This window comes from Hypomesus nipponensis, chromosome 16 (assembly GCF_054491055.1).
Source record: "Hypomesus nipponensis isolate SF chromosome 16, ASM5449105v1, whole genome shotgun sequence".
Taxonomy (NCBI): Eukaryota; Metazoa; Chordata; class Actinopteri; order Osmeriformes; family Osmeridae; genus Hypomesus; species Hypomesus nipponensis.
Window position 1 is genome coordinate 6,542,501 of NC_140376.1, and position 24,905 is coordinate 6,567,405.

At 52.4% G+C, this 24,905-nt stretch overlaps 1 protein-coding gene across 1 annotated transcript in view; it reads left to right on the top strand.

Annotated features, from left to right (window-relative positions):
* oca2 (oculocutaneous albinism II) overlaps positions 1–24,905 on the top strand; it is a 45,310-nt gene that overhangs the window by 12,932 nt on the left and 7,473 nt on the right. The window contains exons 12-22 of the mRNA XM_084675875.1: positions 87–211; positions 1,018–1,156; positions 5,503–5,635; positions 8,073–8,220; positions 8,988–9,045; positions 9,272–9,380; positions 13,758–13,885; positions 14,722–14,781; positions 15,706–15,810; positions 17,261–17,354; positions 18,901–18,994. Coding sequence (XP_084532001.1) covers positions 87–211; positions 1,018–1,156; positions 5,503–5,635; positions 8,073–8,220; positions 8,988–9,045; positions 9,272–9,380; positions 13,758–13,885; positions 14,722–14,781; positions 15,706–15,810; positions 17,261–17,354; positions 18,901–18,994 — 1,193 coding nt within the window. The remainder of the gene's footprint in view (positions 1–86; positions 212–1,017; positions 1,157–5,502; positions 5,636–8,072; positions 8,221–8,987; positions 9,046–9,271; positions 9,381–13,757; positions 13,886–14,721; positions 14,782–15,705; positions 15,811–17,260; positions 17,355–18,900; positions 18,995–24,905) is intronic.

A 24,905-nucleotide genomic window follows, 5' to 3' on the forward strand; every position in this document is an offset into this window, starting at 1 on the left:
TATGCTTTGAAGATGTGGAAGACCGGTGCATTGCTGGTGTTGCTGCGTCAGCCTTCACGGCCCTGACCCCGTGTGTGTCCCTGCAGGCGTACCAGCTGTCCAGAGGCCGGGTATGGCCCATGATCATGATCCTGTGTCTCATCGCCGCCATCCTCTCCGCCTTCCTCGACAACGTCACCACCATGATGCTGTTCACCCCCGTCACTATCAGGTACACCCCCCCCCCCCCCCTTTGGACCTAATCACAGGCTTCCCCTTCGGCAACACTGTTAAAGTGGCGGTTCAGACTCTGTTTGTGGGACGACATGAGCCGAAGGAGCTATGCTGTAGTTAGAGATGAAACTGTTTGGGCCGAATCTGTGGGATCCGATCTCTCTCTTCCCTCCTCTCCCTCTCATACAGCTAAGAGAAGATGTGAAACTTTTTTGGGAACATGATGAAAAACTGCTCCCAGCATTGCGAGCTGTTGGGGCGTAATTAGCGACCGTGTTTGGAACCTTAGAGAGGTTCCCACTGGTCTGTGTTCTCCACGGAGACTCCGGTACTCTTGAATTATCTCTGGAGAATCACACATATGCACGTTCCTTTACCGTCAAGTTCCCCTTAGCCAAACTTGTTTTCAGGATGGTAAAACTGCTGTTACTCTAAAGAAGAAATGGCTTTATCCAGCGAATACGTTCAGTGAGATCTTCTCCACTGTAGTGTGATCCTGCTGTTGGTATGCTTTCCTTTGTCCTGGTGTGCTTTGTGTCTGTCTTCCTACCCGTCTGTCTGCCTCCCTGCCTGTCCACGTGTCTGTCTGCCTGTCTCCCTATCTTTTAGCCTGCCTCTGTCTGTCTGTCTGTCCCTAGGTTGAGGTTGACCTGAACAGTAACAGCAGCTTGAGTGCTTTCAAATCAAATTAAAAGTTATCTATTTTTCTGCACTTGCAGCAATCTAATCAGAGCTAAAGGTTTTTTTTCTGAATATTTCTCTACCCCCCTCCCCCTCCCTCTCTCTGTGTTTCTGGTTGGTCAGGTTGTGCGAGGTGCTCAATCTGGATCCGAGACATGTCCTGATTGCTGAAGTCATCTTCACCAACATTGGAGGGGCTGCCACAGCCGTGGGAGACCCACCCAACGTCATCATCGTATCAAATCAGGACCTGCGCAAAAACGTAGGCCTTTTTTTTCTTCTTTTTTTTAACACTGCTGTAATCTCAGGGACTGAGTCACAGTGGGGGGGGGGGGGGCTGGAGGGTGGAGGGTGGGTGAGTCGGTCACTAGGAAGGGCTGTAAGGCTGCAGAGATAGGATTGGGGACTGGGGGACTGGGGTAGAGATATGGAGCCAGAGAGGAGGCCGACAGAGACTGTAGCTAACTCGAGAGAAATACCCTTTTAAACTCTTCCCGGCTTTCACTACTGGGTGCGCCGTTAGAGATGTCTCTGCTAGTCATGGAGTCATGTCTTGGCCCTGGATGAGAAGGTCTTACCTTGGGTGTTCTCCTTCGGCCTCGGGAAAGGGAGCCTCCCACGCCAACCCGCACACATGGAAAAACAGAACCACATAGATTTGCCGTGGGGGGGGGGGGTGTGGTGGTATATGTCCTGATTGACAGTCCCCACCCATGCTTAATGAAACGTGTGCCCTTGCATCTGACACTGGTTTGTTTAGCTTGGCGTGACCACGGAGGAGGTCTCGGTTCAGAGGAGAGGAGTGTTGTGTCTAGGGTTGTCCTCGGTCGTCTTCGTTGTTGTGGGTAGATACGGTTGAGTGGAACTCTGGATTCCTGTGTTTCGACACCTGTTGGCACTTTTCTTGACGTATGACTATGTTTAGCCCGTGTTCTGCACCCCTCTGTCACCAACCGTCTCTGGAGGAGGGGATCCCTCACCGAATTGCTCCTCCTGAGGTATTCTTCCATTTTTTCCCCTTGTCTTCCTTGAGGGTTTAGGTTGATTTGATGATACAGTTGTAGGTGGATTTCAAGGATTCTGCCTGTTTAGATCAGCTGTGTGGCCAGTAACAGCTGCTGTCTGGAATATGATCCCCTTGTTCATCAGCCACGGACCTTTTCAACTCGATTCAAAGGCAACCCTTTTCAAATGCAATATCATTTGTACAGCCCTTTTTCGCCACATCGCAAAGTAACCCCATCTTAGCTAGCAGATAGCTATTAGCTATCTAGCTATTTTTACCAGCTAACATTCAAGGAGCTAATGAATGAAAAACAACATGGTCAATTCCATGCTGTGTGGACCATACAGAACCCACCAGGTTGGCTTGATCCCGGGTGACGTATCTGCACACTCACGGCTACCTGACGATGAAGAGCATTTCGAACACACCTCCTGGCGTCGCCAACCTGGAAGCTTCCAGACGATGAACGGGTTATCTGTGCTCTACACTCTGCCCTGGCCGTGCTCCCACACTCGGGCCTCGGCGGCAGGGCTGGTGTCGATATGCAGGTGATGAATGGAGATGTAATGGCAGTGTAGCGCAACCGATTTGGATTTCTGGTGGCGCCGTCATAAATCACTGGAATTAAAACTGTCAAAACGGCAACAACAATGTGACCCCCCCCCCACACTGCCCCTCAGCCCCCCCCCCCCCCCCCCTTTCAAAGCACCAATAAGATCCAGCTTCAGCAATTTCCCCTCACCCGGTTTTGACAGGATTCTGTTGCTATTGTGTCCTGCCGTTCGCAAACGATTAACTTGGCCATGTACCCTGGGCTAAGCTTTATTTATATCAGTACACTATGCAAAAGTCCATCATCACAGGATGAGGTGTGCGCGTGTGTGTGTGTGTGTCTGTGTGTGTGTGTGCGCCTCTGTGTGTGTCTGTGTGTGTGTGCGCCTCTGTGTGTGTCTGTGTGTGTGTGCGCCTCTGTGTGTGTGTGCGCCTCTGTGTGTGTCTGTGTGTGTGTGCGAGGTAAAGCCACACAGAGAAGCCTGAACAGCCCACACAGTTAGTGAAACCGCCCTGCCAATCACAGAGGTGCAGTGAAAGGCTTCCTCGCCTCGTCATTCTGGCGCTCACTGGTTCCTCTCAGCTAAATGGTGTCGGCGGCGGCGGGCCCCTTTGATCGTCGTGGAAGCGGCCCTTCCTCAGCCTTGATGCCTCTTGGTGACTCGGAGAGACCCGATGACACGCCGGCAGACCTGATGCAACACGCAGCAAAACCTGGCAACTTCGATGACCCCCCCCCCCCCCCCGCTCTGTGCTGCACAGCAGGCAGCTGGGTGGAGGAGAGGGGGGGGTTAGCATTTGGGGTGGGGGGTAGGGGTGGGTGTTCAAATGTAGTTTTTTAAAGGCCAGTCTCTACATAGAAAGCTCTGAGCCCACAGACCTGGGAGACTTCACCTAAACCCTGTGTGTATGACATTCAAAGCATGTGCGTGTGTGTGTGCGTGTGTGGGTGTGTGGTGGCTGCAGCTTCAGCTACTGTCGCGCCAGGACAGCTGGATATGGCAGGGTTTCCCAGGCGACAGAGCAGCAGCTAGTGTGTGTGTGTGTATATATGTCAGTCTGACATTTTTTGTTGGTTTGTTTGTGTAGGGGGGGTCGTGGGGGAGGGGGGAGGGGTCGGGCACAGCTGTGCGGTTGCCATGGCAGCTGTCCCAGGAGGAAGGGGCATGCTTGTGGAGGGATGGTGGCAGATAAACATTCTCTGGCTCATTTGAGGGTCATCCTCCTGAACCAGGAAGCCACTGTAGCGTCTCGGCTGTCAACAGATGCATGCTGGGACATCACACACCCCGCAACCAATCAGAACATCCCTCACCCCGGGGCCTTGCATCCAATCGCAGCGTGTCACACGCACACTAAGCTGCCGCAAACAACTAGTGTTTATGTTGTATTTTCGTTTTTTGGACATTTTCTTTCCTTCATCTGGATGTAGTTTGGGGACTTGTTTACCACAGCTGAATGTGGAGCATAAATAACAGATGAGAGGAGATCTCACTCTTTTACTCAGAGTTTGCGTCAGTTTTACCCCAACTCCATTGCCTGGGGGTCACACAGCACCCAGCTGAGAGAACGAGAGGGGAGAGACAGAGAGAGAAAGCCTCCCGTCTGTAGTGCACAATTAGAGGAACATTCTAGAAGAAGAAAAAATCTATATATGGAGACAGTCAACCAATCAGCTTTGTGGAGTGCCGGTGTGACTTTGTTCTCAGCCTGGTGCTTCATTAATGAAGTACTTCCTGGAAATGACCTCGCAGGTCACCTGCAGAAGCATGTGAGCTGGCTCCGGACTGGCAGGCTTTAGGGAGCTGTTATTGTGCATAATGTAACCTTCAGAAGCTGAAGAACTCATAACACAGCTCTGCCTGTGGGCCTGTGTGGAGAATGGAGATGGGGGAGGCTGTCGTCGATAGGGAGATCATTCAAAGCCCCCTTGGGGTATTTTTCTGTTATTTTTTACCAAACGGACGTGGTTTTCAGTCAGCGTGTGTCGGTCACCGTATTGTCACCGCTGTCTATTTCTGTCTTTATTTACCTTTCTCATGTTCAGGTGTTTTGTTGTTGTCATCTCTCTCTTCACTTGGTTTCTCCAACCAACCACTTCAAACTCTGACTGGATTCAGAACAGACTCTTCCTGTAGAGGTCACTGTTATCCAGTCTTCCCCTCCTCCTCCTCTCTAACCACCCAGCTCCCTCCCTCCATCCATCCCTCACACACCACACCACCCTCCTCGTCGTCTCGTCTCGTGAGGGTCCGAGCCGTTTCATCTCCTGTAAACGGGCCCTTTCCGGAGATGATGTCACGCAAGGTAGCAAACATCAACACCTTCGGTCGTGTTGTCGGCTGAAAGATTCTTCATCCCCGTCCTCCCGCCAAGATGAGCTATTCCTTCCTGCCCATGTGGGGGTGGGGGGGTGATATGAGGGGGACCTGGGCCCCTGCCAGATTTCTGCCAGGTGGAACTGAATAACTATAAGGATGCAATTACCAACACCCCACTGCTGAACTGATCGAATTCCTCACTCCCCTCCTACCATTTCCTGGGGCCAGTTCTAAATCTGTACTTTTTTTTACAGACAAAAGACCCTCATTAGCAAAAATGTACCGCTCACCCCACTACTATTAGCTAAGCTTGTGATGCCGTGATTATTAGAAGGCTGCAATTGGCAATTTCCTGTTATTACTGTTGCTTTGTTGTGTGTTTTTTTTGTTGCCCCCTCACGTACATCTGGCAAACAATGTTCTTTTGATAAGTGTGGAGACAACTCCCATTCTCCATTCTGGTTTGCTGTAATATAGCGCCTGACCTCGCCTGTGCATCATCGCCTGCTGAGGCTGGAAGGGAGGCAGGAGTAAGTGCAACACTGAGGCATTTGAATGCAATCTCAAAGTAGAGCTTTCTAATCATCGACGAGAAGGTGGATCAATCCGCCGGTTCGGAACCCCGCCAGCCCTCCAACCGTGACATATCAGGGTGGGATGGTTGCCAGCGGTGATCTATAAACCAGAAGATTCCAGATTTGCTGATACTGTTTTTATTCTGTTTGGCAGGGGATCGATTTTGCCGGTTTCACAGGTTACATGTTTCTGGGAATCTGCCTGGTCCTCCTAACCTCCTTCCCCTTCCTGAGAATGCTCTACTGGAACAAGAAGCTCTACAACAAAGAATCCAGTGAAATTGTGGGTGAGTAGCAACAAGGCCATTTCCTATAAAGACAGAGGACCAAACGCCATCCACGAAATCCTTTTTTTTTTTTTGACGTCCCTTGACCAAGCTGCCGCCGGTAGGCCCAGTAAACCCCCTGCCACTGCTCCCGTCCGAAGCAACGAACGTACCCCTCGCTTCCCTCATCTCCCTCCTCACAATATGCACGCCGTTTCTTCATTCTCCGTGGCTTCCGCCTGACATCTCTCGCCCCCTCTCTCGGCCCCCTCTCTCGCCCCCCTCTCTCGCCCCCCTCTCTCGCCCCCCTCTCTCGGCCCCCTCTCTCGCCCCCCTCTCTCGCCCCCCTCTCTCGCCCCCCTCTCTCGGCCCCCTCTCTCGCCCCCCTCTCTCGCCCCCCTCTCTCGCCCCCCTCTCTGTTTAAAGAGGGCCTCAGGGCTCCAGGCGTGCGTGCAGACCGAGGCTCACCCTGCCCGGCGCCTGGGACGACCTCAGGACAGCGGGATTAGATTGCCGTTGCCTGCACTACCACTCCTCCACCACCTGGTGGAGGCATCGGGGTGGCCCATTAGAGCCCCACCCACCCACCCACCCACCACCACCACCACAACCAACTCTCCACTCCCCCCACCCCCCTTCTGCTCTGAGGTAATTAGCCCACCTCTTGCGTTATCCTTATCAGATGACTCGGTCGTCCAGGCTCCAACGTGGTTATATTATGGGATGTCCAGAGTTACTGTGCTGGGGAGGGGAGAGCGAGGTGACGATGGCGCACGCCCTTCAGCCTGGTGCCTTCTTCAACATGCCACTGTGTTCACGCGGTGACGTCACATTATGCTACATGTTCAACTGTATGCGTTACCAAGACAACGAGGCGAGGCACACACAGAGTAGACTGGAGTCCGAGAACATTTAACCAGCTCGGACGACCTGTCAGTCGCCCCGTCTACGGTTGAAGAGTCAGTTGAGGGTCTTGGGTGGCGCCGTTTCTATGGAGACCTCTGGGGGTTGGAGACGGCCAAGTGTGAAGGTGCTGACGGCACGTCTGTCGCTGCCGACACAGCGAGCCAGCGGGGGCTGAAGTGCCCCCTCCACCCCTGGCACCATCGTCCCAGGGAGTGGCCCTGGAGGGGGGGGCACACTGAGCTACGACCTCATCCCTGCCCCCTGCACACACACACATGCACTTGCAGTAAACCCACTTGTACCTACGCACTAGCGCACACAGCACAGCACAGCACAGAAGCAGTTTACACCCTTCGAACATGAGTGACATAAACGTTAGGAGGTGTTGTGTGTGTGAGAGTCCAGGCTGGTCCAGTCTGGTCCCATGGCCATTGCTGTTATGATATTGTTTTGATCTGTTTATCACTCAGTGTTTAGGTCATTCGTCCATAGTGCTGTTTGTTGTCGACCACCCAGAGTGATTCAGTAGGCTGTATTATTATCACTCTTCATTTGCATAATCTGCAATCGGATCGAGTCTGCTTCTGTTAGATAACAAAACCCTCCAAATATTAGATTCATGTGCATAACCATGTATTTATTTCATTCCAGACCAGTAGGACAAACCAACAAAGGAAAGAAGGGTTCTCAGGGAAGGTTCTCAGGAATGGTTCTAGGAGGTTGAGGATGGTGATTCCCCAGGAGACGTGAAGTCACTCTGCTGTCTTCGCCCCTGTTAGGATGTGTGTGTGTGTGTGTGTGTGTGTAGGAGGAGAGGGGGGGGGGCGGGGGGGGGGGAGAGATGGAGGAGAAGGAAAAAGAGAAAGGGAGATGTGGGAGGGGGGTTGTGCCACTGAATAAGACAGCAGGGACATAGTGTGCCTTGGACAGGAAGTGTCCCGCTGGTCTCCACGATGACCCATCAATACCGAGCCAATATGACATGTGTAGAAACCCTCCCCTCCTCAGAGCCAGCCCTCCCCCCGAGCAGGGGAAAGCACACAGCTAAACCAGCTCAAGGCCCCCCGGCGTGATTGGTAATTGCGTTGACTCGCTAACAGGAGTGTTTTTCCTGTGCCAATTAGATGTCGTTAGGGGCACATAGCAACCGCCCTGACAACCGGTGCCGCTCGCCGCGGCCCACGCCGTCCTCCAGGCGCCGGCCGGACGCCACCCCCTGTGCCTCTGTCCTCGCTCCGGCGCGGGGCGCCACGCGCGGGCCGTGCTCGCCTCCGCCTGGCTGGGGGACGACCCCACCAGGGGGGCTGCAGAGCCTCCAGCGCTACCGCCACCCCAACCGAAACACACACACGCACCTCCCAGCTGGCTGTAGTGGGGACAGATGAGGCTGGGATTGGGATCAAAGCCTCAGACCAGATGATCACTCCTCCCCCACCTCCCTGGACGTGTCCAAGCCTGGCCACGTCGACAGGCCCGTTGTCAGGGATTCAGATGGTGCAGTCGAGACGACAGCGCGTGTGACCCTCTCTGCTTGTGTGTGCCTCCTCCTCAGAGCTCAAACATGAGATCCGTGTGTGGCGCGCGACGGCCCAGCGCATCAACCCCGCCAGCCGGGAGGAGACGGCCGTTAAGTGCCTCCTGATGCAGAAGGTGCTCAACCTGGAGAGCCTCCTCCGCAAGACCATGAAAACATTCCAGAGGTAAGTGACCCTGCACAGATAGGAACCCTTCCCCTAAGGTGGGTAACCATTCACAGATAGGAACCTTTCCCTGAGGTAGGTAACCTTGCACAGATGGGAAACATTCCGGAGGTAGGAGACCTTCTAAGAGCAGCAAACCTACCGCAGGGTCGGAAACCTTCCAAAGGAACCGTCCCCTCCTCCACTCACTTCATCCCTCGCTACCACCCTCCCTTTCTCCTTCCCTCTCTCGCTTTTCCCCTCCCTTGCCACCTCCTGCCCTCGTCCCTTTGCTCCCTAACTCCTTCCCTCTCTCCCTGCCTCCCTCCATCCTAGCCCACCTCCTCTATTCCCTCCCTGCCCGTGTTTGCGTCTAGACGGGCAGCCCCGAGCGATCGTCTTGCCAGAGACTGGGCTGTCCATCACTAGGATACACGGCCCCCTCGGTGCCCCTTGAACACACTACAATACATCTCTGTTGATGCCCGCTGCTCATTTTCTCTCTCGCAGGTCAAAGGGCACGCTGGCGGGTGCTTGTGTGAAATGAGACCATTAAAGCGTACCGTATTCATCACGACGTTGAGGGAAATATGACCTTTGAATTAGCCGTCTGACCCCTTCCTCCTCTAAGAGAAATGCAGCAATAAGCACCTTAATGGAGATAAAGGCGTGATTACAATGGAGAGGACGATAGCGTGTGCTCCGCGGAGGGGATGATGAATGTGTGTGGTCGAGGCCCCCCAGTCGGGATGAGCCACGCGGGGCTGACGCGACTCTCTTTTCCGCAGGCAAATATCTCAGGAGGATCAAAACTGGGAGCAGAATATTCAGGAGCTGCAGAAAAAGGTACCGCCGGCGATCCGAACTTCTGCCACGTCGTACGTTGCCGACATTTCGCCGGAGTCGTAAAGCACTCCTCCTCATCACGGTGCCTTTGTAACACTGATGTTATCCCTTTTAATGAAGTCGGCTTAGTCTACGAAAACCGACTTCAGGCGAGAGCTTTGAGTCTGATGTAATTATCTGTTCTTCCAGTCACGATTTTCCCCTCGTTTATTTCCTGTCTTCGCAGCACCGAATCACCGACAAAATCCTCCTGGTCAAGTGTGTTGCTGTCCTGGGAGTGGTGATCGTCATGTTCTTCCTCAACTCCTTTGTTCCCAGCATTCATCTGGATCTGGGTAAGCACCCTCTCTCCCTCATTAGTGTGAGGAAAACGTTCATGATTAGGAGGCATCTCGTTGTTTTCACAGGCGCCAATGAGCGCTCGTGGGTAACACAGTGTAATTATAAAGCAGGGCTTCTCCTCCCCGCATTTGAAAGGAGCTCCAATAATAGGCTGACAAAGATTCGCAGGCAGGAAATTACACGGGACGCTAGGCTGCTTCTGGACCTGTCGCGCGTTTCACGTACGCCACACAAAACAGGGCCTATTTCTGAGGCCGTGGCGAAAACACACATTTAATCTCATTAGGTACTTAACCTATGAGCATGTGCATTAATTACAAAAAAGAAACGGTTGCAGATGGCGTAAGGGCACGTATGCTTCTAGATGTTAATTGGATTTTATTTAGATGTGAGACATTGTGATCAACAATGTCCCCATCAGTTATTTGTGGGTGGACACCCCCCACACAACAGGAAAGCCTTTTATCATACAAAGGCCTATTTAGCTACCAAATTACCACCGCTTGGAGACATGGGAATTGTATTTGTTTTCATTAGCGCCACGCAGAGCGCAGAGAAGAAGAAGCTACTCTTAGAGTCTAGCTGGAAAACATGACCCCCGGACATGTCAACAGTCCTCATAAAGGCTGGATGGATGGATTCCTTCGGCTATCACCGAAGAACATCTGGCAAGATGTCAACCTCTCCCTGGGAAATCACAGTTAAATGGCACTGAATTAGATCCTGTCTCTCTTCTGATAGTACCTCCTTGAATTCCAATTAAAGCGTGTGCCAGATGATTACAGATCACATCTCCCTGAGGGGGTCCTCCGTATCTGCTAACATTGGGTTTATCCAGTCTGTCAGGGAGTGTGTGTGTGTGTGTGTGTGTGAGAACGTGTGTTTGTGTGTGTGTTTGTTTGTTTCAACCGGAGGGCTTCATCCTGTTTCTCGATCTGACGTTTCGGAATGGGAGCTGGTAGGTGTGTGTTGTGTGTGCGTTTCAATGGCCGCTGACCCTAAACATTACCTCCATTAGCGCCGAGCCGTCGCACAAAGGAAGATGTCTTCATGCTGGTCCTCTCCTCGCCCCTCTTCTCTCTCCTCTCCCCTCGTCTCTCCTCTCCCTTCCTCTTCCAGCCCCAGCCACAGCGTAGTAACCAAACATGTAGAGTTAATTGCAGGGCTCTCTTGGTTTACCTCTGGCTGACGTTGATTAAATGCGCATGACCCACAACGTCACCCCCCCCCCCCACAACCCCTCCTCCTTTAGCAGAGCTGGGGGTTAGCGCAGACATACAAACCAAACATGCACACAACCATACGCACACTTGCACATGCATACACACCTACCATATGCAAGCCTCTTACACAAACACACACACACACACACTTAGCCCTCATTAATGCACGTAGGTCACACCGTGGGGTTTCAATCTACTTAGCCACAGAAGATGTTTGGGAAATTGAGCATCATTAAAATTTCATTAGGTTGACATGGCAAAATGTAATTTGTATTTGAATATTGCCTGGTCATTTACTCACTACGATGTGCAGGTGTCTGTAGATGTGTCCTGCAGTGCACACTTCCTGTGTGAAACAGGAAGTGGATAGAGCACAGACTTGCATCTGGTAGTAGCAGTAGTCTTTTGTTGTTGTACCTGTGTAGTGGGAGTTCACATAAAAGCTTGTACTCAAACAATCTTTTTTTTTCTATTTTTTTTTTTTACACAAAAAGGGTGGTTTTAAGCCAGGTCCTGAGAAGACCAGCACATGTTTTAGCTTGGGATAGCATCTGGGCGTGCTCACCGCTCGACCTCTGCCATCAACACGGATGATCTTTAAGCGTTCTGGTGCCGTACGTCCCTTCCTGTTGTCCTCGTTCTATCTGCCTGAGAAGCTGTCTCCCTGCCTCGCCTTCCCGGCGCAATCTCAAAACGGCGAATCGCACTTGTAAACGCCACCCTGGTTCATCTAGCGTCTTTGGTCATGCTGCGCTCAGACTCTCTCGGTTCTGTCTATGTAGCACCATATAAGCAAACAAGCGGGCCCTCAGATAAACAAGTGCGATGAGACAATGTTCACGAGGCACCAGCCTGAGTCGGAACGCTGCTGTCCTGCGCATGATGAATGAGCCTATCACTGGCTGCTCAGAGTCTTTTCAAAGCGGTTTTTAATTGGAGAGCTCTCTTGGTTCGCTGTCGGCTATTTGCTTCCCGGCACTCCAGGAGGCTGCCTTGGAGAATATCAATGCTGGAAGGAAATAATAATTAGAAAAAAAGTCGCGTCCTACTCATTTTGTATGTTCGTCTGATCTTTTGATTTTGATTGGTGAGGCAGTGTTTTTGTCGAAAGTTTCGGGACCCCAGTAAAAAAGAAAAGCAAACCTGTAACACTTATGTATGTGTCCTATCTACTGAAAACCATTCTACCGGAGAATGTGTTGTTTTCCTGTCTACTGTGTGTGTTTGTCTGGGCGTTGAGTCAGCAGGCCTTTGTGCCAGCTGCAGATGTAGCCCCGGACCACCTGTCCCTGTCCCTGATTTGCAATTAGCATCTCTACGGGAGCGCCCCATAAGGTAAAACAAACACCCCCCTACCCACCACCACGCACATCGCAGACGGTGAGGTTTTGTGGCCCACTCTTGAATCCTCTTCTTTCCCTTCTATCTCTCTATTTCCCTTCCTCTCTTTCTTTTTTTTCTTTTACCTCTTCTTTTTTTTTCCATGTTTTCCCTCGTCTTCCTCTCCTCTCTTTGTATACCCCCCCCCCTCCACACATGCAAACATCTCTTTATCTCTCTCCCCATCTACTACTAAGTGTCTCCCCCCCTCCCCTATCTCTTTGCCAGTTTTCATCAGTGGTAAAATGATTTCCCCAAGGCAATTACTAACTTTCACCTGTTTAATCAAATTGCAGCTCCAAGTGGGTGTGCTCTCTCTCTCTCTCTCCTTCTCTCTCTCTCTCTCTCTCTCTCCCCCTCTCTCCTCTCGGAGTGTGTGCGCACACAACACCAGGTAAACGCGAGCCAGAGCCAACATGACCCTGAGTGTGGACTATGTGCTAAAACGGTTATGCTTTGATAATGAGTGTTTGATTAAACCCACCAAGCCTGCCCAGATACATAATACATCAGTCTCTTAGAGGGCCCACTCGACTCCATCTGATAACGGGGTGGGAAAAAGACGAATCAGAGCGCACGGTCGGGTGGAAATGAAATCCACGCCATGACACACACGCACTCCTTCTAAAACCACACACACACACCGTCGACTTAAGTAAACCAATTTGTTTTATTTGAGTTCTCCACCTCCCAATATCAGCCCAATGAGGTAGCGGCCTCCTGAGCATGGATGATAATGTAGTTAACAGTGAATCATAATGTAACCAGGAGCGATAACGAGGTTAGGTTCTCGATGCTCTTGCAGGATCGCTGCAGTGTTCCGCTCACCACCCTTCTTTTGCTCCTTATTACATCAGCGAGGCCCGGTTGCCATGGCCTGACGTTGACGACGTGTGTATATGTGGTGCCTAGATGCATCGAGGACATCTGCCTTGACATTTGGATTGGGCAATGGCTCCTTGGGGACAGATTAAAGTTTGTTTATGAAAACATGTTTTTCCTTTTGTCATTATGCGTAAGTGAGTGTAGACTAATGGGCAATTTGATACGTTGAAAAAATAAATCTACGACCCCATAAAATGTGCTATAAGTGAAGGGGTGCGAATGCTTTCTTAAGCCACTGTATGTAAGCTAAAGAAACAGTTTCTCCTCTAACTGCCCTTCTGTTAGTCTCCAGTTATTAGAATAGGATGAGCTAGATTAAGGTTGGGGGAGAAGTCAACAGGCAGGGTATGTTATGTTCGCTACACCTCACAGAACAGTAAACCTGAAAGAACACTAATTAAGATCGCTACATCCTAGTCTGAAGAACAACTGACAGAACCAGCAGCTTGTGATTTCAGCCGGAAATTAAACTCCCAGCAGATGGATCTGTGCCCTGTTCTGCTGGATTAGCCAACATGTCTTTATTTCACCAGAAGCTGTGTAATACTCCCCTCATGTGTTATTAATGTCATTGTGTTCTAACTCATTGCATCACTTTCAAGTCTATTTACAGTGCTGGCAGACATGTGAACAGACAGACAGATAATGCAAGACTGACAGACAGACAGACAGATAATGCAAGACCGACTGTCAGACAGACAGACAGACAGATAATGCAAGATCGACTGTCAGACCGACAGACTGTCAGACAGACAGACAGACAGACAGATAATGCAAGATCGACTGTCAGACAGGCACCCAGACAGACAGACAGACAGACAGACGTTCGTTTGTTCATTCTTCCAGTGTCTGAGGGGAGTGTCTCTGTCTGTTGTGTCCCAGGTTGGATCGCTATCCTGGGGGCCCTGTGGCTGCTGGTGCTGGCAGACATCCAGGACTTTGAGATCATCCTGCACAGGGTGGAGTGGGCCACGCTGCTGTTCTTTGCTGCCCTGTTCGTGCTCATGGAGGTATTCCACACACTCAAACACAAGCAGACACACACAGACGCGCACACACAAAAACACGCACAAGCGCTCACACACACACACACACACACACACACACACACACCTCGACACGTACGCACACCAAAACCCTCCCACACTCACCGGGCTCCAAGCCAAACAGGAACACACTGTGCGACGACACAAGCAGGACTGTGCCCATCTCTAAATCTCATCCCGGCACACGCTGTGACACAAACTATTCTCCCCCTCAAGCCGTTGCTGCTGGGAGGGAGAAGAGAGACACAAAGTAACGCACATTTCTTTCACCCGTTCTGACAGTTCTTACACACGCCGTGATGGATTCGGGAGAGGGCGGTCAGCCACACTGTGCATTTGTGAATTCATTATTGCTTCTCATCCACCAGTCACAAGGAGGAAGGGGTGAACGGGAAGGAGTCAGCAGAATTGTCGTGCTTTGTTAGCCGTTTGCGTCCCTTGGCCATGCTAATCTTTAGTTAAGTGAAGCTGCTATCTCACAGTGAACACGCCCGTCCGGTGGTCACACAACAGCCCTGTCACTCAGGCCCCAGACGGACACCGAGCACAGGTGCTTGGAAATTCTCTCCCGTGTTCCTCTTGACAGTTTCCTCGCAGCCTGAACCAGAACCTCCCTAATCCCAGTCCTAAACCAGCTCCGTTTCAGGAAGTCGACAGGCTGTATTCTGTCCTAGTTTCACTGGCCGTGTTGGCATACACCCGTCTGGGATTCCCTGTCTTGGTTGTAGAGTTGAACTCAAACTCTCTCGGCCCTAATAGTTCATTTGACTGAAACCCATTTGTGTGCTGTTCCCCTCCAGGCTCTGGCTCAGCTGCAGCTCATCGACTACATCGGGGAACAGACGGCCCTCCTGATAAAAGTGAGTGAGTTTGCTCGTATCCCAGCCGACGGTCGTCACGCGGTCGTCGCGGCGCCGACACGAGCGATAGTGGCGCGCAGGTGACGGGATGTTGCGCCCCATGTTTATTGGCCACATCATTCTATGCAGAGCCCTCTCCTGCGATTAAATAAGTGCATGCAAATGTGGTTTTTGAACCCCCCAGCCCCAAGCCCTCCCCCCCAGTGAGAGAGAGCCCCCCCATACTGGGGTGTCGACACCATATTCCAGCCTGTGCGCGCGTGTTGCCGCTGCCGAGGCACCTCTCGGAGCAGAATTAGCCTGTGATGGACGTGTCAGCTCCAGTTTAGACACCAGGGCTGCCTGCCAGGGTAACTCCATGTGACAGGTCGTGTGCTCTTCTGATGCTTCTCCACGCCCTGGGCTGGGGTAACGAGGGGGGGGGGGGGAGGAGAGGGAGAACAGGAAGCAGGGAAGGGTGTGGAGGGGATGGAGAGAAGCCCAGATAAAGAGAGAGGAAGAGAGAGGGAGGGAGAGGAAGAGGGAGGGAGAAGCCAGCCACCTCTATCTCCCCTGTGATGTCCCAGACAGCAGCAGGTCCAGACCTGCCGTGTTTCGCGTGTGTCAGAGTGGAGCGCCGTCATGCTCCGGCTGGTTCCGGCGTGGCATTGGCTACGCTCACCGCGGCGGCGGCGAGACGCCACCTGCGGCCCTGTGTCCTCTCAGTCCTCCCCTCCCCGCTCTCAATCTCTCCTTCCTCCTCTCCCTAATCTCCGTATCCCCCTGTCCAAACTGCCATGGCCTCAACTTAAACTGGAGCCATTTTATTTAAAGCTGTTAAGTGTGTGTGTGCGTCTGCGTGCCCGAGTGTGTGCATGTGCATACAGTGTGTGTGTGTGTGTAGCGCGGCCCCTGACGTGTGTCTCCTGTTATCTCCTCCGTCAGGCGGTTCCTGAGGACCAGCGCCTGGCCATTGCCATCATCCTGGTCATGTGGGTGTCCGCTCTGGCCTCGTCTCTCATCGACAACATCCCCTTCACCGCCACCATGGTAGGAGGCTGCACACGCGCGCGCACGCACGCGGGACAGTCACGCACGCTTGCACACACTCGCACATTAGCATCGGCATGGTCACCCGTTCTTCAACAGCGATGAGAAGCTCGTGTCAGCTCCCTTGTTTGACTACTTCCTGGTTGAGGAATGTTTAGCCTTGATAATGAGGCTGGCTGCCGCGCAGATGTAGAGTGTTGTTGCCTAATTCAAAGTTAATTTATGAGAGTTTGTCTATGTGTTTTGGATGGCACACTCCCTGCGGTTTAGGCAGGGGCTGCAGTAGCTGTCTGCCGATGAGTAGAGCATTGCTGTCGAAACAGTGTATTTATAAAGCTTCGAGTTCAACGACTGCTGTTCAGCCGACAGAATGGAACAGTAAATGGGATGGCTATTGTGCTGTGTAATGTGTTTCAACGCGGCCCATACGGCAGATCTCTGAAGCACTCAGCGTCCTACTCGCAAGTTAGGTGAACGACAGCTAAACGTCCAATTGCAAAATGACATCCTGCTAAACGTTATAGGCCTAATGCTTTGCGCCATATTGCATCTATGCTGCTCCAACACACCTGATTCAAATGAATGGTCGTTAGCAGGCTTCTGCAGAGCTGGATAACGACCCATTCCTTTGAATCAGGTGTGTTGGAGCAGGGAAACATCTCAAACAGGCAGGACACAGGGTGCCCTGAGGACCAGGGTGGGGAACCACTGTGCTAAACGACCTACTGCTAAACGACCTACTGCTAATTGACCTACTGCTAAACGACCCACTGCTAAATGACCTATTGCTAAACGACCTACTGCTAAATGACCTACTGCTAAACGACATGATACTGCTAAGCTCCTAATTGGATTCTGGGACAAAGTCTTTTTCTGTAAGGGTATCTTGTGCTTTGAGCATAACGGTGTGTGTGTGTGTGGGGGAACACGACAGCTGCTGCTGAGAGGAGCTTTTGGAACCAGAGCCGTGGCGAAGCCATGGTAACTGCCGTTATTATCCTCCAAAACAGGCCTGTCACGGGACGCCGCTCCACACCGTCCCCTTTTGACCTCGAGAATCCATTAACTGTGAAAAGCCGTTCACTCACCTTCAGTAGGATCCTAAGAGGCCTTGAAAGGGTCAGCCCCTCTCTCTGGTCCGCGCTCGCTCTCCCTTTCACTTTCCTTCTCAATAGAGCGACATGCTCGAGGGGGAGTGACCGTGAGCATGTTGACCTAGCAACGCCCACTCCTGGAAGACCCAGGAGAAAGCATCCCGGCTCATTGGTGTTCCGTTTTAGCAGAACTATCTTGAGAGAAGGATGTTCGAAGGTTCAACTCGAATTCTGACAGTTGTGTCGTTCTGACAGTCACTGACAGAGAGAGAGCGACGCGACGTACCATAAGGCGTTTTCCTCAGCTGAATCGTTGTCTTCCTCGGTCCCCCCCCCCCCCTCCCTTTCTCTCTCAGATCCCTGTCCTCATCAACCTGAGCCAGGACGCAGACGTCAACCTGCCTTTGAAGCCCCTGATCTTCTCCCTGGCCATGGGGGCCTGCCTAGGAGGTGAGTGAAGGAGGACTGAGGCAGGGAGGAGAGAGAGAGTGTGTGTGTGTGTGTGTGGGGGGTGATGGGATGGGGATCTGTGCTTTGTTGGGTTTCGGTGCCAAAGCACTTTTACTCAGATTGATAAATACCATCCAGCATCAGTGGAGGCTCAGGTGTCAGCAGTCTTTGGGGAATGTCATCTGTTTGTGTGAAGGATAAGAGACCCCTGCCACACGCAGGGAGCATCTCCCTGCAGGGGCCTGCCCTCCACACAGCTGTGACCGTCCCCTATGGAAGGCAACAGCTTCCCCAGCCCAGAGCCCTGTCTCATCCACGCTCAGCCCCCACCCCCTCAAGCTCAGCCCCTCATCCACACTCACCCCCCCCCCCCCCCCGGGCCTAGGGACTGTGGCCCAGTGTGGTTGGTCTCTGGGAGGGAGAGAGGCAGAAACAGCTAATCAGCCTTGGTGTGACAGGCCTTATCGATCTGTGATATGAGGCTGAGACGGACTCAGAGACTGTCGCTGTGACACCTTTACAGATGAGAGTGGGGGGGGGCGACGACGACAGCAGAGATGACGCGCGCACACACACACACACACAACCTTGACAGCATGGGAGAAGCCAGGAGAAGAAAGCTGGGCCAGCTGAAGTAGATGTGTAATTATCACAGAAGCGAGCTGAAGAGGTTGGCAGCGTCTGGGGATGCAGGGAGGGTGGGGTGGTGGGGGGGGGGGGGGGGTAGGACTGAATTAGAGGAGAGCTATCTGAGACACTGTCTCCTGGGGTACCCATGGGGGACTCTGCATCCCTGCACCTTGATGACTAGATGCTAGGTTTGTTTTTTAGTATTCCTTTTACTTGCATCCACCCCTTCTCCTCCTACTCTCTCTTCCCCACGTCTAGCCTCTCCTCCTCATCTCCTCCTTTCCTCCCCCCCCCCCCCCCCCGCCCCTGGTTCTGCCTCGCCTGTGGCTCTGCAGCGAACAGCAGGGCTGCCAGACAGAGGCAGGTGTCTGTGCGTCCTCCAAGGGGGAAGGACAAGCGAAGCCTTTCATGATGTGAACCCCGGGGGTCCTTTCATCAGGGCTGATTCAAAGCCCTGTTTGTGGAGGCCCGGGGGCACCGCCCCCCCCGTGAGGGGGCCTTGTCGCGACTCATCATCCGTTTTGTTTTGACCTCAGAGATGGGACCGAACGAAGGGCACGGGCGCGTTCCATGGAGATGAGTGATTGCTCTCTCACAAAGACGTCCGATTGCAATCAGCACGGCCCGGGTGTCTCAAAGGGGTTTAGTGGAACTGCTTCTTCACTTATTGGTTCTGATGGAGGTCTCTCGAGATGTTACTTAATTGTTCTGGAGCTTTTGTTTGATTCCGGAAGGGTCAGAACCACGCGGGCTGCGTGGAGACGCCCCCTCGCTGGCCCCGAGGTCAGGCGAGGTTTTATTTGGACGTTTGCCGTCATAAAAAGGACAGCCATTACTGGGGAGGGTGTTTTAGAGAAGGAGAACTGTTTCCCGCCCTCGCAGGTCGTCTCTAACAACGTCTCTTCTGCTTCTAAAGGAAACGGGACTCTGATTGGCGCGTCGGCCAACGTTGTGTGCGCCGGGATCGCCGAGCAGCATGGATACGGCTTCTCCTTTGTAGAGTTCTTCAGGTAGGTCGACGCACGCTTCACTACAGAGGGAGAGAGACGGGGAGAGAGGGGGTGGGGGGAGGAAAGCATCTTCCAAATGGGAAATAGGGGGGGATATGTCAGTGGTTTTGACTGCAGATCAAGAGGTCGCAGGTTTGACTTCCTCGACTCTGGATCCAAGCGCCTGCTGAATGCACGTTATCTCTGGCACTGTCGGAGATCTCGGAAGCAGAGAGTGACACCTGGATACTTACCTCCTCCCTGTAGCTAGGTCAATACACTTCACCTCCAGGGGCTCAGCTGGTGGCAATTTGCCGTGGTGTGTGTGTGTGGGTGGTGATGGTGGTGGGTTTGTGTGTGAGTGGTGATGTGTGTGTGTGTGTGTGTGTGCGGTGATGGTAATGTACAGTACCAGTCAAACGGTTGGACACATTTTCCCATTTAATTGCTGTAAAGCAAATTCCATGATTTGCTTCTCAGTACATTATATATGTGTGAAATGAGTTGCTGAAAGCATGTGCAAAGTGCAAAAACTTTGTCGCACTGAAATGTGGAGTTGGACCGTTGAACAGTTTCTCTCACGTTTTCAGCTCAGGTTTTGTACAGTCGGAGCAAAACACCACCTATCTACGTCACAGCCACCTATCTACATCAGATCACAGACGGTTTATATAACCTGCATTCTGTTACTCAGCTGGTACGATGCAAAGACAAAGTCATTAACACATCAAACACTCAGACTGCAGGTAGGTCTGTTCTGATATCTACAATTGATTAAGCTAGTTGCTAAATTCAATAAATCCGAGGGGGCAGAGTTTCAGCTCCTTCAGGCGACAGCCCCCCCCCCCCCCCCCCCCCCCCCAGTCTTAAGCAGAGTAGGCTGCTGATTTTCTCATGATTTCAAACCTAATTTAACATACTTAAATACTTACACATTTTGATGGGTGTTTAACAGCACATTCGTCTGTGGTGTGATGAACTTCAAACTTATTTTCAGTTCTGCTTTATAGCCACTTGCCAACTGTTGTCAGTCGCAGAAGCAGGTGGTTCAGATAAAGTTGTGGGGGGGGGTAGAAAGAAAGAAGAGAGAGACAGGTGTATCGATGGAACTGAGCATGCCCTGTGTGGCCTCGCCGTTTGGGAAAGACCTCTTGACCCCAGACTTTGATGTGTCCGATTCACCTTTTGTCAATTAAATGTGCCTTGCTGCAGAATGGTAGACAGGAAGTGACCCGGTGTCTGGAGAAGCAGTCTCTGGCTGACAGGAAGTGACCCGGTGTCTGGAGGGGAGAGTCTTGGTTCAGTTCAGTGTAGTACATAGATGTCCATCAAAAGTGTAATAAAAGGATTACCTCAATTCAAACCGGAGCCCTTCTCTGACCGAGGCATTGTGTGTTTTTGTTGTGCCAACACGTGAAGGCGACCCGGAAATCAATTTGACACCTTGGGCTCTAAAAAAAGACTCCATAAACAGTATGCCACGTGACTGATTGAATTGGTTTCAAGTGACACACTCAAGGAAGCTGGATTTGAGAGCCCTTTGGGACGTTGAAAAGCTTACATGAATGGTTCAAACGTCCTCTGATTTTCTTTTCAAGGCGGTTGGTGGCGAAGGCGTCGCTCGTCATTCGCCCTGTCCTCGTTCCCGCCTCGAGCTGCCACTTGCTCCATGGCATCCAGCTTCCATTCAGGGAACCTTCCGACTTGGTCCCCTTGTGATTCCTTCACCGAGACCTAAACGGTCAACGGAGCCAAGAGAGGAGCTTGAATGTGGGCTTGATTAGCCCCCGTAAACGCTCGCTGTGTACGTGTACCATGGTTCTCGACGAGCATTCTGGGGTTTGGAGGAAAAGGGGGGCAGGCAGGCATGCTAGCATGCCCTCTGTGCTGCCTTCAGAGTACAGCAGACCTTCATGCCGTATGCACCATGTGTACACCACAGCTAGCAAGATGGCCAGATGCTGCTGTGATCAGTGGAGCTAAATGAGAACCGGGGGGGGCGGAGGGGGGGGTTGTACAGTCTGAGACCAGGCCAGCCAGAGTCTCCGTTTATCTCCCATCAGACAGGCAGATAAGATGGGATCCATTCCGGGAAAAAGTATTTCCAGAGAATCGCTTTCCTTCCGTCCTTTCCAGTGTAACCAGTTGAGATCTTGTCTGGCGCGGCGCAGTGCGGTTGTGCAGTGCTGCCGGCTGACTCAATGGACAGCCCCTGCAGCTGTTGTTCACCCTGGGAACTTCAGGTCCAGCGCCACGTGTTCCGCCAGGTCGTACCTATGGAGAGGGAGGAGGGGGGGGGCATTCAACATTGAGTTACAGATTCTGCACACATCGTCTCCCTGCCTCCCCCTGCCTGCCCTGAGCTGCAGGTAAGGGCCTGGAGCACGTGGACCAGGTGGATGAGTAGAGGGGGAAGGGTGGAAGGAGGAGGGATGCTGTTGGGTGGCAGCGGACAGAAAGGGGGTGGGGGGGGGGTGATTGCCTTAAAGGGGGGTTGGCAGAGCCAGGGAAACAAACAGGGAGACAGCAGATGTTTGGGTAATTGCTCATTTATCACTGACCTTCTCTCTCTCTCTCTCTCTGTCCTCCCGCCTCCCTGCCTCGTCCTCCCAATTACGGCCTGTAGAACGGGCCGACCCACTGGTCACTGGCAGCCAGACAGAGAGGGGGTCTGGATCAGGACCCAGGGTTGTCCGGCAGCACCTGCCTGTTCGCACATCCCCACCCGTGTGCTCCTTTGTGTGCTCCTCCCTCCTCCTCTGTGCAGCTAGCTGTGAGAGCTGCTTGATAGATAGCCTGGCTGGCTGGTGGCGGAGTAATTGGCTCGCTGTGGCTGTGGTGGGGGGGGAAGGGGGGGGGGGGGGTGGGAGTGAGGATATCAGCTGCATAGCTACTGGGGGACAGGTCAGGGAGAGAGACAGGGCTGTTTGCAGTCCTCCAGAGGGGAGGGGGGGGAGGAGCCTGCGGCTCTTTTCATACCTCACTCTGATGAGTCTGCTGGGATGCCAGCTTCCCCCCAGCACGGTGAGGCGTCAGTCTGGCTAACGAGTGTCCCCCCCCCTTGAGCTCTGCGTTGGCTGGGCGGCGGCGGTGCCTCTGCCCTCCCGGGGGGAGCGCGCAGCAGGGGCTTCTGGGAAGTGGACCCAGCACACACGGAGGACATGGTCGTACGTCTCTGCCTCCTCACTCTGCTCTCAGGGAACTCAGATGGGGCCCAGCGCAGAGGAGCTGGGGAGACACTGGCTCAGTCACTCACACACACACACCCACAATAACATGGATACACACACACACACACACACAGAACCCTAGAAGAGAAGGATGCCACCTAAATGACCTGGCTCTGAGTGCAATTGTTGACGAGGTTTTATTGAGACAGACACACAGTGCAGCTTGGCTGTAGTGTTTTAACAGTCTGCTGCACCATCATCGCCTCACTATAAATCCTGTCTCTGACACTCTGGAGCGCGCCGGGCCACAAGAACCTCCAGCTGAGGATCGGAAGGAACATTTGAGGACACGAAAGTAATGAGGTTGGAAGCCCGAATCGTAAACGTGTCCTCAATGCCTTCCCTGTCGGTGACAAACTGGTTTTGTGATGTGTTGCGATCGTCGTTAAACCTGGAGAGATGTGCGTGTGTGGAGGTCAGTGTGACATGACCCTCCAGTCACATGACCCTCTAGTCACATGACCCTCCAGTCACATGATCCTCCAGTCACATGACTCTCTTGTCACATGACCCTCCTGTCAGATCACGCTCTCCAGCACAGTGCAGTCATGATATCACTGGATGGATAGTAGATGGGTATAGTTCAGGTTGGAGCATTTGACTGCAGATTGAGAGATTGTTCAACCCCCCCCCCCCCCCTCCCGTAAATTCAGTTTGGTAAAAGTGTCGGCTAAAATAAGTAGTTGTTGACTATTTCATTAAAAAGACTTATGATCAATATCACTTCGTTAAACTTTATTAGTCAGGAACACTCTGCTCCATAGAGACCTGTACTAAACTGTCTACATCTAGGAATCTTTTATTATATGTTCTACACAATACCAAGAGTTTTACGTAGATTGCGGCTTCGTAAAACACCCACAAAACCTGCATATAAGATATATGAAGATGTGCTTGAGCAGTTAAGAGCATTAGGTATTTTATGCTGTGCAATAAACATCCCCTCCTTTCTCACTAAGTACACACTGTGATTGGATGATGAACTTGAATGCTTTATTCGGCATTGAATTCATAAGTGCATTAGTGAAACATTACATTCCTGACATGTCGGAATCCTTAATAGGAACACTTAAGGTATATTTGTAAAGAGCTCTTATTTTAAGAATTTGTTCTACAGTTACAGGAATTACAGCGAGTTTTTTCTATTATTATTAATAGTACAGTAGCCCGTCAGCAAAAGCAGCCCATCTCCAATGTACCGTTACATACTAAAACCACCCCTGGATTCCTCTTGGAAACAGGAGGGTTCAGAGCTCGCTTGTGAGGTAAGCTCTCAGCAAATCTGGACTGCTTGGAGGAGCAGCGCTGCTCGAGCGCTGAGGGAACTGATGGTTCTTGTCTCCGTGGCACACTAAGCATGAAGGCCTGGGAGGAGTTCACTGAGGCTGGGCTCCCCGGGCCTGCCATTTACACAGCATTGTTTACGACGTAAACAAACCCCCACCGCAGACAGAACGCCTTTACGAGTTCAAACAATGTCAACTGATTTGGAACAGAGAAGCCCCGTGTGCCAGACCCCCCCCCCCCCCCCCCCCCCGCACCTCCTGACCCCTCGTGACTCCCTCTCCCTCCATCTGTCCAGATTAATATTTGCATTTCTTGTTCCAGCCCCGTGCGTCTCCAGCGGAGGCCTGGGCCGGGACAATGGCGCTAGCCTCGGGAGATTGCAGGTGCTCTTTCTCCGTTTTTGGCGGGAAATCAAACACAGGGCCCACACAGTAATCTCCAACAGCAGCGCTGCAGAGTGCCGCTGCAGGACTAAGCGACAGCCTCTCTGCTCTTTCACCGGTTTGCAGGAACCGCCCTGACGACACGACGTTCCGTTGTGTATTTACTCATTTTTCTCCCCGCCCCCCTCCTCCTTCATTTATCCTCGCTCAGCAACCGCATTTCACAGAGCCAACGGTATTTCTCGCTGGTCGTCAGGTCCCAGTGTAAGGGCTGGGCAGGTGTGACGGCCGCTAACGCCCCCGCCCTCTCGGGGGTCACCTGCAGGCAAACAACCCGAGTCCAACAAAGGAACCTAAAGAGAATAGTAACTGAATCTAAGCTCGGGATCACAGCGCGCGAACAAAAAGATGAGGAGTGGGGGGGGGGGGGGGTAGGAGGGGTGTTTACCCAAGGTGAACCTTGCTCACCCCACCCCCTCCCCCTCTCTCCCCGCGTCCTCTGTCATTGTTAGCCCTCACGCTGTGCATTCTGGGTAGGACTGCATGGCTCAGCAGAAAAACGTTCCACCTGTGTAGAGGTTGAAGCCGGCCTGGAGCTGCATGATAAGAGCTTAGAGGAACCCTCCGGCGGGTTCGCGTGAAGCGTTCACAAACACAGATGTTCGGCACCGCTCAGTAAAGAATGCACAGTAATATATTGGACACAGTGTTGGGGAACACGATTAGGCCCTTTGCACAATTAGGCACCACAATTGGTCGTAATCTGTAAATAGCAGGATTTTGGCAGTGATTTCGGATTTGCGGATCCGTCTCGTAAATAACTCGACGAGGTTGTTGGTCAAGCCCTAACATCCAGGAGCGTGATAGGATGAGGGTCAAAGGCCCGCGGGCCTACATGACTCATCGTTTAGCAGCAATGTCTGCTCATCAACAGAGCACGCTCCTGTGCAGTGGTCGAGAGACTATCACAGTGAATGGGAGTGACCCAGTTTCACGCTTATCATTTGTTTGGTCCGACTGTGTGCATGCTGG